Raw genomic sequence first — 17,131 nt, 5'->3', positions numbered from 1 at the left:
TAATGGTAATATTAATCACGATGGAGAGGGCATAATCTTTTGACTGATAATGGTAATATTAATCAAGATGGAAAGGGCATAATCTTTATGCAACCATGGTTGTCTAAACTTGGTATTGGTAGCCTCATTCTTACATTTTTACTTGTGATATGCCATTGCCAAACATGTTGAGATGTTTGAACTTTGGATTACAAATTGCCAACCAACACTTTCCAAGGTTGTTAAGAACATCATTGGAGACTGACATATTGGAGAGTGTTTCTAAGCAAGTGGGAAATCCCATATTGGTTAGAAATACAAAATCAGATTATGCTTGACTAGGAAAATAAAGGCTTGCATAATTGTGACAAGAATAGTTTATGAACATTTTTTTCAAGGGGCCAAATGCAGTGCTCCTTCAACTAGCTTGTCTTCATGCTTTACCTTATTATTCATTCATCACTTGATTTTTCTTACATAAACATGCATTTCTATGTCACTCCTTCAACTAGCTTATCTTTATGCTTAACCTTATTACGCATTCATCACTTAATTTTGTAATGCTCCTTCAACTAGCTTGTCTTCTTGTTTAACCCTTATTATGCATTCATCATGCTTAACCTTATCATGCACATAATTTTGTAGTGCTCCTTCAACTAGCTTGTCTTCTTGTTTAACCTTATTATGCATTCATCACTTAGTTTTGCTGATGTAAACACACATTTCTATGTCACACATTGGGATGTATTACCTTGCTTAAGAGAAGATCATGGAAAGAACTACTCCATCCCATGACCCAAGAAAACTTGGAACATGGATTAGAGGATGAAGACAAAAGCTTTGAGGCCATGGCCTCCAAACTCTTGGGTGATACTGAAGAGTACCACACTCAATAGGGCTTATACACATTCCATACACCATTGCCAACCCCGAAAGCTATGTGGTTACATGTGAGATTTAATGAGCATGGTTGTTTTGTTAAGCAATTTAAGCATGGATACAAATTGATTGCCAAAGGTAAAAAATAAGGGAGATTGTTTAAGCTAGATGCAAGCATTCCAAAATTGAAGTCAACCATGTTTTCTCATAGTCATGGGATAGTGCTAGACATTTGGCACAAAAGGATTGTTCATGTAAATATACAAAAGCTAAAATCTATGCAAACAAAGGGCATTGTTGGTGGTCCACCAAGATTAAATATGATGGGAGTATACATGTTTATGATTCATGTCAATTTGGGAAATAAGCAAGGTTGCCATTTCCCGGGCCAAATGAGTAGAAGACCACTTGAGGTTGTGCATAGTGATATTTGGGGTTCCACTCAAACCTAATCAATAAATGGGAGAAAGTTTAAAAATCAAATTTATTAATGATTTTAGTAGGATGACATGGATTTATTTTATGAAAGAGAAGAGCGAAGCATTAACCAAGTTCAAAGAATTCAAAGCACTTGTGGAAAAGAAATATGGTCATTGGATTAAATGTTTGAGGACAGATAGTGGTGGTGAGTACATCTCACATACATTTGATGCACATATAGGTATACTCATCAACAAAATGGGATTACTGAGAGAAAGAATCAAGTGTTAGGTGAAGTGGTGCTGGCATTAGAAAAATATGGCATGACAAGTTATAAGCCATTAAGCACACCATTGGAGTAAAATGTAAAGGTAAGGGCTGATTGTAGTGAAGAGATTGAGGATGTGACAATGTAAGGGCTGATTGTAGTGAAGAGATTGAGGATGTGACAATGTATAGAAAGATGGTTGGTAGTTTGATATACATGACTATCACTAGACTGGATTTTGTGGTTGGGCTTGTGAGTCTATTTATGCAAAGCCCAAGGAAACCACATTTGGATGCATAGTGAGAAGAATCTTGAGATATGTGAAAGCTACATCGCATTATGAACTCTTTTACAAGTATGGAAAAGTTACGGATGTTCATGGATATACAGACACAGATTGGGCGGTAGTTCTCTTGATAGAAGATCTACTAGTGGCTATGCTTTCACATTGGGAAGTGCAGTGGTGGTGAGTTGGAGTAGCAAAAAGCAACCCAAAAGTACTTTATCTAGCATAGAGGTAGAGTGTAGAGGAGCAGCTAGTTGCATGTAAGGTGGTAAGGCTGAAAAAGCTACTCGAAGATTTGGGATAGTAATGTGATAGGAAATTTGTCTGCACACTTCTGTAATGGGCGCCCACACTATATTGTAAATCCTGTCATTTGATGAGGCTATGTCCTAAAGATGCCCAACTATGTTAATCCACCATTGTAGTCTTTATTTATGAAAATCATAAGTGAAGATATTACCAAGGTTAGTACTAATCACATTGATTAACAATTTCCATTGTTGTTAACTACTTTCTTGATCAAGAACTGCCTAGATAATATGTAATCATTAAGCTCTTGTATATCTATCACTAATCATCTTGATTAAGTCTTAAAGTTACTTAATCTCTACATAATCTACTTGTTATCCAAGTGTTTTGCCCTTTGTGCAATTTTTCTTTGCAAGAAAATTAGCAATAACTACAAAAGGATGAAAGATTGAACACTTATTTCAATTCTTGTACTCTAATAATTTGTTGTAGGAGGCCGATTTTACGCAAGAACTTCACTCTATACGTTAAGCGAGATTTTACAGTGCTCTAAAGTCTTCCAATAAAGACTTGTATATCAACTATGTTTTTGATCCTTCTTTGTTGCCAAGATATGCAATAGAATAGGAAATGTTGATAGATCTCTCACTAAAACATAAATTCCTTCAAAATTTTACAAGGGTTTAAAAAGTGTCAAGATTAAGGATTAACCAAAGATTATGTTTAAAACCTAATCAGGAAATAGTGTAGATTAGGATTTTTAAAAACTATAATTAGAATGTACTCGAAAATGATAACATTAATCCCATTGCTAATCCACTCTCAACAGAGATCAAAAGAAATTAAAAAAACTGTGTAAAACTTAATGTAAAAATGATTAATCCCCTAAACAAAGCTATAATATCAATGCAAGAAAGGGATCTAATGAGAGATTAGAAAGTGCGCACATTAGCATGGAGTACACACGTGTCCACTTATCATAGGGAATAGCACCTAGAAATGGAAAGTCTACCATATCTCGGCCATGAAATCTTGGGCCATAAGCTCCAAGGAAGGTTACTATTATGCATATGTCAAATGATAAACAAAAGGTGCCAAGTACCTATGGCATGTTCCTTCTATAGTCCCAAGGCCCCATGTGCCCCAATACACATGACTAAATACGCCTAAATCCCCATGTACCTAGGCTCATCCCCCATGTGCATGTGCATATTTAATGTTAACAATGAAAGCTCATAGCTCATATATCTATTGAAATTTAAGTTGTATTTATGTTTACATAAACAAGGAAGGAAATATGTGTTGAGTTGAGAAGTATATATTGGAAGGATAGGAATTCATGTTTACATAAACAAGGAAATATGTGTTGTGTTGAGAGGTATAGACTGCAAGGAAATAAGAATTTAAAGAGACATTTGTGTAAATCTAGAGAGAGAATAGTAGGATAGTGAAGATTTTTATTTGATCATATGAGCCCAAGCTGATTATTCTAAGAGGCGAATATAATTTTACAAAGGTGAATTGGGATTGTAGTATCTAATATTTAGTTGAAGTGGTAAGACGATTCTCGATTGAGTCAATTTTATACCAACATTGTGAAGTATCTATAGTTGAAGTGGTTAAAAAATTAACCAAATCTCTTAATTGAGACAGTTTTACCCAAAATTGGATAAATTAATCTATCAATGTAAATGTGGACTTGTCCTCCTAACCTAGGCAAGTGTAAAGGCCAAACTCATGGATCGGTTTCATGAAATTATCCCCCCAAGAAATGGAATTCAATTGAAGTCTCAAATTAGAAGGGAATACCATGTTGAATATTGTATAATCTTTTTAGTTGTTTTCTAAAATGATTATAATTATCATTTAAATTGATCAATGGTACAAGATGAGCCCTATGCTACGTTGGTGAATGTGGAGCCTGTGGAGATATTAGATGGGTTATTCTCCCATGTGAGTTGCACTCAAGAGGTGGTTTGTGTGACATCAAGCTGACTGAGACCTTGACCCCTCATGGTCGAACATAGGTGAACTTTTGGTATGTCTAGGTCTAGGAGGGACGGGGTAGGCAATCTTTATAGAAAAGGAAGGGAGTGTCGTATAAGGAATTTATCCTCCATGGCATTGTAGTAGTAGCAGGTCAATTTGGCCATAGGCAAGGGAGTGATATGATCATGGCCAACTCTTCACTCCTGATGGGCCTCAGAGAGGATGGGTTCTTGGGTAGTACAAGTTAACCTATGTCATACAACAAGGAAGATGTGATCATCATGGGCAATGGCCATTGTGCCAAGAAGGATTAAATCCATGGTAGGCTGATGGTGGCTTACTAAGAGTTGATGAAATGAGACCATGGCAAGCCAGTCGTCGTAATTACCCAGGGATCAAAAGAGTAATATTTTTTTAAAAGGCATTTTATGTAATTAGGACAAATTATACTACTTTGTAAAATAGACTATTTTTCTTTATTCAAAACTGGTATCATATGTGTGAATACAGATTTCGTTGTATAAAAGTTGGCCAAAGTGGCAAAGATGGTCATGCAAAATCCTTCCCAATGAAGGATTAATCTCTTTTATCATGTCACTTCACTTGTACCTCAATAATTCTCTACTTTGAGTGTTATGCTTTTCTTTTTCTCTTCTTGCTTGCTATATTTGTATGTATTCTATCTCCATTGGTATCAGAGTAGGTTCTCTTGGCCTTTACCCCCTTGTCATCACCTCCTTAGGTTTCTCTTCTATTTATCTAAGATTGAGCTATTCTCTTAGGTGGAGAAGGTATACCCTATTGTGTTTTGTTAACTACATTAACACCATTTTTGCACCTTTTGGGTTTGTCTAAGGCTCGTATGCATGTTGGAAGGTTTTCACAAACATCCTAGAGAAGTGTCAAATTGGACTCTCTTTATTCAATTTTAGGTTTTTGTAGACTATAGAATATACATTTGGTGTGCAAACAGGGCTCCCGATTCTCCATCATCATCGACATCATATTTTTGAGCTCATCATTAATAGTAGCTTTGTTATCATCGTCATCATTATCAGTGTAACTTTTGCATCCCTACTAGCAAGCTATCTCTGTTGTGTTTTGTGGGCATTGATAGTATCATGTAGGTTGCTAAAATATTTACGTTTTGTCTCATAGATTCATTATTTACATTCTAAAATGGCAGGCTATGATGTATTTGAGATGCTTAAGCTTGATGAGACCAATTTCTCATTGTGGTCCTATAGGATGTGTCATGTATTGGTTGCTAATGGGCTTTAGAACATTGTGGTCCTATAGGATGTGTCATGTATTGGTTTGCCAATAGGCTTTAGAACATTGTTATTGGCACTAAGGCACACCTTGTCTTGCTAGTACAGGATATTAAAAGTACTTTAGATGGTGATACTAGTTCAGATGTAACTATGGTATTTTAGATGATGACACTAGTTTAGATGTAACTATGGTATTTACCTCTATGCCTCCCACTATGGAGGAACAAGCTAGGTGGGATAATAGGGATGCACATTCTCTGTCATCATGACATCACATCTTTGAGCTCATTGTTGTCAATAGCTTTGTTATCATCATCATCCTAACTTTTGTATCCCTGTCACCAGGAACAATTTTACACTCTACACTGACATTTTTCATATAGTTTGCAGGTTTCTTTAGTAGCAGCAACAATGATTTATTAGCAGTTATTGCCATTGCATTTAGTGGTGGTAGACATTGACAATATTCTATAAAGATTCATTATTTGCGTTTTGTTTCAGAGATTCATTATTTACATTCTGAAATGGTAGGTCGGGATGTATTTGAGATGCTTAAGATTGATGAGACCAAGTGCTCATTGTGGTCCTCTAAGATGTGTCATGTATTGGTTGCCCAATGGTCTTTGGAACATTGTTATTCGCACTAAGAGTGACACACCTTGTCTTCCTAGTATAGGATATTATAGGCACTTTAGATTGTGATACTACTTTAGATGTAACTATTGTATTCCCCTCTATGTCTCCCATAGTGGAGGAACAAGCTAGATGGGATGATAGGGCTGCACATGTATGTGCATTGGTGGAACTTTTGGTGAAAAAGACCATTATTTCTCATATTCACCATGTAAAACTAGTAAATAGGCTTAGAATGCACTTTCTACCCTTTATTAGTAGGTACATAACAAAACATGAGTGGCCTACTTATGCACATGAAATTAATGGGATGAGTTTCTCACAAAAGGATCAAAGATCTAAGAGAGTAGCTTGTATACATTATTGAGGCCTATCCATAAAGTTTATTGGTGTCTACTATTATCACGCTTTATTGGATTCATATTAGGGTTTTACATCCACACTTTGGCTCATGATAAAGGGTAACCCGAATGCCCTTACATTTGATGAGTTGTTTGTAGTGCTCTTACAAGTAGATCAATCCCAGTAAAACCAAACTAGTATGCATGTGGGAGATGTCTACTACTCAAAAAGATAAAGGTGTTCTCTGGGGCTTCACATTCCCAATTTCCCATGCTTGTCAAGGAAATTGAACCACTCCAAATCATCAATAAAAGTAGTGCCTTATCACCCTCCATCTTTTCGAAGGTAGGTAGGCCACTTACAGTATAGTAAAAAGAGTGCATTAGCTACCTTTTGTTCTTTGATTTGTGCTATAATACGGTGGTATGGAATTACCACATCGATTGGGTCATATTTGACACCCAATACATGGAATCCTTAAGATAACACACCATGCATGGTAGTTGGAAACCATGGGATAAACCCTCTGTTTGTAAATATATGCTAGTTGCTTTAGACATATGTCTCTCCTTTGAAGGTCATTATGTTCACCAAGTGCATGTATTCTATTGTTACCTTTTTGTAGAGTTTAGTGAACACAAAAAATGTTCAATGGCTAGTCCAATGCATATTCCTAATAGATAAACATTAAAGATACTACCTGGAGAGCCAAGTGGAGGTGGCTATGGTGCTGCAACACCAAAGTAGGCAAATGCACTACAACCACTAGGATCAGTTGATCCTTTTTAACATCGACCTTGGCTGACTTGGTTAAGTCTAGGCTTGTGGGCTGCTGCGCGAGGACACTTTCTTTGGCCACCTCTTGCACAACTGATTTCTTATGATGGCATCCTTTTTGCTCATTTCAGTTACATACAAGGCATTTATGGTTCTTTTATTAGCCTCAAGGTGGTTGACCTCTGCCTATTACTTTTACAAAAGCTTGTAAGGCCCAACTCTTTTGCCTTTTTTAGTGTCTTGATAGCCTTGTCTTTTTTGGTCAAAATCATGTAGTTGGTCAAGAGCTAGGAGGTCGTTCACTATAAATCACACACACACAAATTTTATAAGTAACAAGAAAACATGTAGAATGTGATTGAACCTAAAGCAAATGCAAGCATATCAAGGCTTGAGGGGCCCTTGAAAAATTGACTTATGTTAATATATGGTCTTTTATTAGTCTAGTGTGGCCCCATCTTGCATATTGTTTAAAGTTCAAGATGCCTAGGCATAAGAATTATATATAACTTTGATGGTGGAGAATACCGGCCTTGAACCTTCCATGATGGGTATAGTGTGCTACACCACTTCTGGCTACACTCCCTTCACATATCCTTACAACTCCAAGAAAATTAGTCCTTGAATTATTTCAACAGAGTTATCAATGCCTCTTCTTCATGTAGGGTGAGGTACATGGCAATGAGAAGATGGGTTTGGGATCCTTTCTAGTCTCTACAATATTCACCTCTTTCATCTCTGCAGGTCCATTATATGAGGAGCATGTTTGATCACCCCTTAAACATTGTGCCCCGTCCTCTCATCACAATCAAAGGATTTGAAATGGCTAGGAATCTTCCGCAAATCAAACTCCTTGTCATTCTCCTCCCTTTGTGCCAAAGCTCTTTTTGCATCTCTTCTTCCACGTCAGTCAAAGTTTTGTTTTGCTTTCTTCTTGCTGACCTCGAGATCTTAGGGGGATCTTGGCTAACATTTGGCTCTCGCAGGGTCGGTAACATTACTTGGCTTAACTCCTTTTCCCAATTCGTAGAAAATTCCTCATGAACTTCAGTGGCTTTGACGTATCTTAGCCATTATGCATCTGTGGGTCCTCTTCTTATAATCTCACTGCTCTCTGCGATTTGCTCAATAACATTTTTTCTTTAGCCATTTCTAAAAGAAATTTTAACCTTGCAATCGAAATCAAGGCATCTGTATTTTTGTGAGTGGCATCTCATATTTCTCATCATGGTCCATAAACTTCATTCCAGTCTTTCCCATGACATCTTTTGTGGCTAATATATGTATCCAATTCTTTTAAAAATCGTCATTCAAAAGAGAAGTGTACAAGATGTTCTCTTCTTATGATGGTTCTAGTGGTTCACGGGTTACACATAGTTGCATGAGGTGGTTATGTTTCTACTTTTTGAATCATTTCTAAATAACCCCCCATCCATGGGATGAGTCTTCTAAGTTCGCACGTCCACTTTCAGGGTTTGTGAATCCTTCTACAAATAGATGTTATATGTGGCCCAATCGTATACAATTGGCACTTCTCAGAGAATCACATTGTATGAAGTTGCATGTCCAACAAAATTCTTCATTGCAAACATAGCAATAGTGAAAAGAGAAGACTTCCATCTTCAAGTTTTGCTGAACTCCCATGGGTATAGTTAACCATCTATTCAATGAGGTTTATCAGCTCTGAGACTGGCTTTCCCCATTTCTCTCAACATTGTTTTGTGACAATAATCACTTAGGAGGAACGCAAGAGCTTGATAACCCTTGTGCACCACTAAAAGTGTTGCATTTGTATCATCACTCTCATAATACTTTCCAATTTGATTAACTGGGATCTGGACGAGTTCGGGTAGGTTATCTTTCCCTTCATCCATATCTACATCCTTTCTGAGAGGCAAAGGTATTCCTTCATTGATTGGAGGATTGGCCTACATTTGGCCTTCCATCTAATCTTTCAGATTATTCCACAATCTAGGATTTCCCCTTATCTAGGTTCCAATTGACATCTTGATTTCTATAGAGAGAAATGTGATAACCCGGCCACACCCCTGGGTGCTTGATTCTATACAACCTCATTAATGTATGAGTCTAACATAGGATTTGCTGAGTCATAAAGAGGATATTCCCCCCCTTCATCAAACATCCATGATAATAGGTCATTTCTTCCTTCTTCTACTACTACTGAGTCAATATCACCCTCATGCATTTTGAAAGTCTTTGGCACATTTAGCCGTTTGGCTTCTCTCGTGATAATTTTCCTAGGATAGACTGTTTCAACAGCCCTAGCTTGCAGCCATTTTTCAATCATATCCTAACTTTCTTGGACTAAGTCTTGTGCAGTCTCTAGATTTTTTATCTCCTTTTGAGAATTTGGGTATTCACCCACTCCCTTCAGTGTCTGGGGCTTTTCAACCAGTTTGATTTCCTTCCGTGTTACTACCTCATCTTTTATGGTGCGGTGGTTTCAACCATTCCCTCATCTGAACCGTCTTGAACTACCTTTGTAAATTCTCCTCGTCATCCGAATCTCTTTGCTAGTGTTCCCATAGAAGTCTTAGCAAATGGTTCTCCCTTGACTTCTGAGGTCTGTAATGCACTTACACACAAGTTATAACATTGAGTGGTGTTATCACCCCACCACCCTAGATCACACCCCAAGCATTTAAACATGGTTGGATTGGTAGTTTTTGATGAAGACTCTCCAATGCCCTTATAAGGATAGTCCTTTATCAGATGGTCAATTTTACATTTTACACAACTCAACCTAGGGTGTGTGTGTACTTGAGTAGTTTGTGGGTTTGTCGCATTGATCTTATGAAGACACTTCTTAGCCACTCGATGAGGTCCTTGGTAGTGGTAACATTGCAGCGGGGCTCTACTTGATGTGGTATTAATCTCCCGACCCTTTCATTGTATTATAGCTTAGAATATTGGTAGTGTTGTATTCCCTTGCATTAGGAAACATTTCGGGGCTACCTCCCAATTGTCATCTATATCCTCCATAGTTGGTTGAGGCTCCCGTACATATTCTCCTTCTTCCAGCATCCTCGATGAACTAGCATTATGCAAGGTGCTGATGATTGTGGTGGTAGAATAGGCAATAGTATAGGTACTTTGGGGTACTCTACATTTTTCTCATTTGTTTTTGCACATTTATTAGATTTATCCCTAGTGCAAGCCCTTTGCCCAATGGTGTAGGTTAAGGTAGCTGTTGATGTGTGTAGAAGGCGATTGAGACACTTGAGGTACTCACATCTATTGCATCAGAGATGTGGGTACGTACACATACTCGTATCATGGTTTCCAATTCGTATACAATACATGCAATACAACAATGAGCGAGGCCTCAACTGAGGACACCCAGTGCTCATGTGATTTTGTCAGCATATTGAGAGCACCAAAACAAACTCTTCTTGTTGAGGATATAAATGTTGGTTCATGGGTGTATCCTTCACCTCCTTTAGTTTTATCTTATGTAGGAGTGTAGTGCTTAGCTCATCTAGAGTCATATCCTTTATAAGTCTCTCTAAGGTTGTCGTGCTTGTTTAGCTCGACCAATGCATGCAACAAAGCCACCGATAATAGATTTGGTATCATCAGGTTGTGGGAACTCAAGCATGTTATCCTCAACGTCGATGGCTAGCTTGCAACAATCATCAAGTGATCCAACACCAAGTAGTCATGCATCTTAGTATCCCTTATACTCCTACAACGGAAGCATGGTAGTAATTGCTCATCTGTCAACCTCTCTCTAGGTTTACACCTAGAGTTTAGGTTCTTCCAAACAAGCCTCTGATGTATTCCTGGCACTCTAGGGTTCTTAACATTGCATCTACCTTAGACTTGGTGTAATTTTTCTCCATATCTCTTTGTGATAGTTTCTCATTTCCTAAAAGAGGTGATGCTAGAGCGGCTAGGTTCTCTCAAGGCTCGTTTGTAATAGGCTCTAGTAGGGGGTAGCAACATACCTTCCTCCATTGCCAATTCCCATTGCCAATTCAACCTCTCTAGTAGCACTAACTCGTGTGACTAAGTTCTCTGCCTCAATCCCCTGAGAGACTAGAAGAATCTTCTCCATGTATTATTGTATCAAAATCACGTCTCTTGGCCACCAACTCCCTACTACGGAGATCTAAGTTGGTCTTTTCTTGTTCAAGCCTTCTAAGTTAGGCTTGTGCTTCTCTCATTTTTTCCTCAATCTCTAGCTCTCTAGAAGTGGGAAAGTAAACTATCCTTGTTCTTTGGGCACTCACAGGATCCCTTCGTATTCTTGGAGTATACTATACCATGGGTTGAGGGTTGCTCATCCCTGCTGGTAGTAATGGTTTCTCCCTTTGTTGTTGTCATGTATTTCCAAGTCTTTCAGTGTTTACTTCTCGGTCTAAGCTCGATTGGTTGTCCCTTGGCAACACGTAGAGATTTTCTTGTAGGCTCTTGTTAATTCCTCAAGCTAAGCCCATGAACCCTCCTAATAGTGTTGGAGAAGAAGTGTCCTTCTCCCACACCATTTCCTCATTAAGAGGATTTTCATGGATTCCTCACTACTTGATGATTCAGAAGAATTCAACCTATGGAAGGCAAACACACTCCTTTGTGTGCTAATTGTGCGAGCCTCCAAAGATTATTCAGATGAGTTCCATGGCTTATACCCCTGGCCACTATTTTAGATGTTTATCTTATCAAATGGTGAAGTTCTATCATCATAATTTTTGGTGATATGACAATCATCACGGTGTGATTCTTAACGGTGATTCTTGGCATGGCAATCACACACTGTGATTTCAATGACGTGATTGATGACATGTCAATCACACAGATGTGACTAGTATTCACAAATTGTGATTTTTAAGGGGGGATTTTATGACATGGCAGTCATGGACGTGATTAATAATCACGCCATGATTCGTTATCCGTGATCACAATTGGATAAGATAGATTTTTCCAAAAAAAAGGGTGCAATTAATGCCTAATCTTGGGAATTGTGGAGCTGATAAGTTTGTCAAAAAATCATGCCATGAACCAAAATTACGGTCGTGATTTTACAGTTTGCAGGATCACGTCAGTGTGATTTTGTAGGTTTTAACCAAAAATCAATGTTTTAGGGGTGCAAAACCTACTTTTTATAGTTTTGATTGTCTAGTTTGATCCTTTGCAATATGAATATTCCAATGGCAACGAGCAATGGAATCAATGGCTCTTATTTTTATTTTTCAAGATTTTAGAAAATGAAAAAAATAGGTGTTCCCTGCACAATCACACGGCTGTGATTATGGAGTTCTTACCATGCAAGTATTGATGCAAATGCTTGTTTTATTGATTTCTAACTTTTAAACAATGCAAATAACAATTTGAAATGTTCAAACAATGCCAAAAAAGTCATTTTTTCCCTTTCTTCATAACCTTCTTCATATCTCATTCTCTTCTCTACCAATCACATAGCTTTAAACAGCCATATTAAGGGGAAAGAGACTTATGAGAAGATGTCAAGGAGTGCAAATAGATTACGGTTCCTCAGCAGAGCAGGTGCCAAAAATGTACTGGGCTAAACCATCCCTCTCTTAATGCAAAGGACAATGCTCACCTTAACTTATCATGGTGTCCAAGTTCATATCTTGGTAGACTCAAAGTTGTGCTAGCGTGGTAGCTAGCACTCCTCTTCAAGCTATTACCATGAGGTTTCCATGCTCCATACAAGGACATGCACTCCTCTCTACTCTCACCCCCCTCAAGGATACAAGCATAAAAGGAACATGTACCAAGAATATAGCTCTCTCCTCTCCCATAGACAAGCAAGAGAGTAAGAAGATAAGACTACACTCAATTGGCTCAAAGGGGGATTATGTCTTGCATTAAGAGTATAATCGTATTTATACAATTGGCCATTATTTGCACTTGGGTGCCCACAACTTAATGAAAGATGAACTAAATGTTTACAAATTACATAGTTTTGCAGCATAGGTAGCTATTCTCATAATTACAACATTTAGAGTGCTTGCTACATGACATTTATTATGCTATTTCTCATATGTAATGAAGAGATGCTAAGTTAATCCAAAATAGGGTTAATAAGAGATCCTTGATTTAACCTTTACTTATAAAAACATAGAAACTTTGAGCCATGTTGTAGGAGTGCCATAAACTTTGATGATAACATCATGAGAGCTTCTTCAAGGAATCTCCTTAAAGGAACCCCATTAAAAGCCTTCAATAATTGGTGTGATAAAGGAGGAAAAAAGCCACATGCTGCACTAGCCATACAAGACCACTAGCAGCTACACCTATGTAATAAATGATTGACATAGGACAACCACATTTACATTATAGATGTCAATTGGTTTGATGTTTGATCTGATGTGCTAACCACACAAGCATGGACTTCCCCCACCTAAGACCTAGATAAGGAGGGATTTAGTGTGCATATACTGGATGAGGATAGGAAACCATGATACTACCCATTGCTACCCATGATACTACTAGTTGCATACTAGATCCACCCGCTCATCATACGTAGCTTTAATGGCTCCCCCAATAAGGCCCATGCTTCCTAATGCACCTCATCCATGGCAATACGTGTCTCAAAGAGGAGTGCTAAGAGTTTTGCGGTTATCTCCATACCACCCTATTGTGATAGCAACCACCCATTCTCAAGGAACTCCCATAAGCCAATTGACCCTAACAAAAATATCTAAAGAGTAATAAGAGGGAAAAGGAGGAGACACTATCTACCTAGAACCCTTAGAGGCTTAGATTCCCCCAAGTTAGAGGGGAATTCTACCTAGAACCCTTAGAGGCTTAGATTCCCCCAAGTTAGAGGGGAATTCTTCTAGCTTAAGGGTTTTCTTTTGGGAAAACTTTAGCGAAGTCTTCTACCATATGCACTGTTACCGCTTGTTATCGAGTTTGCAAGGTTTAGCATTCTTGACTAGCTTATCCATTGTTGAATCACGATTTCTAACTAACCTATTAAGTAATGTGGTGTCATCCATGGGGCAAATTGCATTAGATTTCCATAGGCTTGATGATATGCATCGATAGATTTTCCATCTTTAGATAATTCTAAAGATGCATTCATTTTGTCCTCTTCATATCTTGATCAGTACCTTCGAAATAGATACATCTTTAAGTCGTCCCATTTTAGCTAATCTTGATTAGATGGTTTGTCTCAACATGATTCTTTCAACTTGAATGAGTCAGACCATCAACCTTAAGATGGACCAAATCCATCATACTCTGTTCTATAGTAATATAAAAATATTAATCCATTACATCCACCCAGTTATTTCCTTTGCCTAGGAAAGATCCTAGATGATATTTGTGTGGGGCTTCATGAATATCACGATCAAGTTATTTCACCAGATGGTAATATTTACTTGCTCAACTCACAAAGAAAATTTTCAAAAAGATGATTACACACTTAAAGCTTAGAGAGAGTAACGATGTCTTTATTTATTCAGAAGTTCTTATTGCATTGCAATGGGTTATTCTAATCCCTACTTCCAAATAATCAAAACTTCCAATATTGTCCCATAATTATAACTTTTTGATAGGAAAGATATAAACTCAGATGATTTAATTTAGACAAATATCCATCTAGGGATTACTGACTCTGTCCTCTAATCTTGTATTCCTTTATTAAACCAAGTTTCTTCTAATCATGGCTAAATTCAAATTTGAAGCATAGAAAGGAAGAAAATCCAAGCTTATCTTGATAATGAATTTCAACCCATTGATGAGGCTACACAAGAAGTCCCTAGTGAGGCTATCTAATATAATACTCTCTAAACTTGAGATCATGAATTTTCCCTCTACATTAATCCAATGATGAGGTCATATAAGAAGCCCCTAGTAAGGCTATTTGAAATAATACTCTCTAAACTTGAGATAGTACATAGACATCCTTGTCTTATCATTCCTTATATATACTAAAAAGTGACACTAATAGCTTGGTCACAAACAATGATGTGATGACATTGGGCAATTACTTCATTACACACAACTTAACATTTTGAAATTAAAGACAATACTCAACAAAAGAGAAAGCTTTATTTGTTAGTCAATCTTATTTTGGTGCAATGTTGTCTCTTTTATTTCCTCAAAGGTATCTTGGATTAAGTGCTCCAATCCTTGCACGATGGGTCCTATAATGCCGTTTGTTGCCATTATTAAAATTTGGAGAGATAAGGATCTAGGTTCCAAAGATAAAGAACTTAATAGCCCTGAAAATGTGTTAATGAGTTATATAAGATATTTTGGTACAATTATATATATCTAGAGCCTACTTATCATTCCAAACCTATATCTAATCATGGCTATAAATAATTTCTCGAAACTTTCTTGCTTGATGGGAGCAAGCATAGACAGTACTAAAACAGGTGTCATTAATGATGACATACCCCTATTGTCTCTATTTGTGCCATGTCGAAAAGAGAGCTCTTCAAAATGATGCATCAAGATGATCCTTTCGCATTGCATCAATACATAGGTTGATCAAGTTGGGTCATGACTTAGGTCTTTAGATGAGTAAGTGCTCGAAGGAGTCCACAACACAATCTATCTCCTCAATGAACTGAGGTACCGTAGAACTTTGAATAATGGGGATTTGCTGAGCCATTAGAAAAAAGATGAAAATGTATAAGAAGTTCCCATTTCTTTTTCTAATTTGGCCAGCCAAATCAATCTGTATTCTAGTCCTCAACCAAGGCTCTGATACTAACTATGAAACCCCTACCCCTTACCAACACTCAAAATTAAAACAATAGAAGACTATCATAAGGGTAGACCATCTCACCATGGGCCTAAACGACACTATCCTGATGTGAGCTATTCTAGTAGCTTCTCTTGTAATTGTTCTAGAATAGGCTTTGCACTAGGAAATGTGTACAATTCCTCCAAATAATTTTCCCTCCATAATTCTCACAAATAGAAGTCATATCGGTGACTCAGGGATAGACTTTGCATTAGGAAATGCATAAAATTCCTCTAAGAAATTGTCCCTTAATAATTCTCATAGATACAAGTCATATCAATGACTCAGGGAGAATATCGATGTACTATCCCTTTATCATGGAGTAGATGTTTCTACTTAAATTTTTTCCCACTATGCCACTTGCTTTTGCAAGTGGTGTATCCAATTTCTACTCTGACTAGATCCATAATCATAGCCTAGACCCCATCCACCAATCCCTTGGGTCTAGCTTGCCGCTCTACTAGTAGGCTTATGGAACCGACGCATGAACTTTGACACACCCATAATTGATATTTCTGATTCATTACTCACATATCCAATTGAAATGCGACATCAAAAAAGATAGTTCATGCACACACTCCCACGCAAACTTTTCTTTTGATATTTAATCTACATAGAGGAAATCATCATAATACCAAGTGTTGTGTTCTTTGCATATAGTGATGAATTTCATGTTCCCACATGAAAACCAATGCTCATGAGATACCTACTTATCTTGCCTATCCAAGCACGTGCTGCTTGCTTTAACCCATACAAAGCCTTCTTCAACTTACATACATGTGTGGGGTATTTAGGATACACATAACCTTTTAACTGCTCCATGAACACCTCTTCTTGTAATTCACCATTTAGAAATGCATTCTTTACATCCACTTGATGCATTTCCCCAACCATTTGACATAGCCAATGCAATCACATATCTCATTGTTCCCATCTTACCAATGGGGCTAAATGTTTTATCATAATCCAACCCATGTGTTTATGCATAATGACCAGCCTTGCTTTATGCCCTTTTATTGATCCATCCAACTTACATTTCACTTTATACACCCATTTGTAGCCAGTGACATGATTTCCACTTGGTAATGCAACCAAGTCCCATGTATCATTATGTACCAAGGCATCCATTTATTTGTCCATTTCTTTCTCCCATACATGCTTCCCAATATATGCCAATCTCTCCACTGTTTATCCTTTTTGTGACCTTCTCAAAACCTATGGATCACTTTGTACACCCTATACTCTAGCATATGGAGGAACATATCTCTCTTGCCTTACACCTAGAGTAT

At 37.5% G+C, this 17,131-nt stretch overlaps 1 protein-coding gene across 1 annotated transcript in view; it reads left to right on the top strand.

The window, feature by feature from the left end:
* The window catches only part of LOC147622384 (uncharacterized), a 25,935-nt gene extending 23,301 nt beyond the window's left edge, over positions 1-2,634 (top strand). The window contains exon 3 of the mRNA XM_086821902.1: positions 2,574-2,634. Coding sequence (XP_086678028.1) covers positions 2,574-2,634 — 61 coding nt within the window. The remainder of the gene's footprint in view (positions 1-2,573) is intronic.
* The last annotated feature ends 14,497 nt before the right edge of the window (positions 2,635-17,131 follow it).

The sequence above is a fragment of the Cibotium barometz genome, chromosome 28 (genome assembly GCF_041138505.1).
Source record: "Cibotium barometz isolate CiBa-2024 chromosome 28, ASM4113850v1, whole genome shotgun sequence".
Classification (NCBI taxonomy): Eukaryota; Viridiplantae; Streptophyta; class Polypodiopsida; order Cyatheales; family Cibotiaceae; genus Cibotium; species Cibotium barometz.
This window is presented reverse-complemented; position numbering and strand designations above follow the sequence as displayed.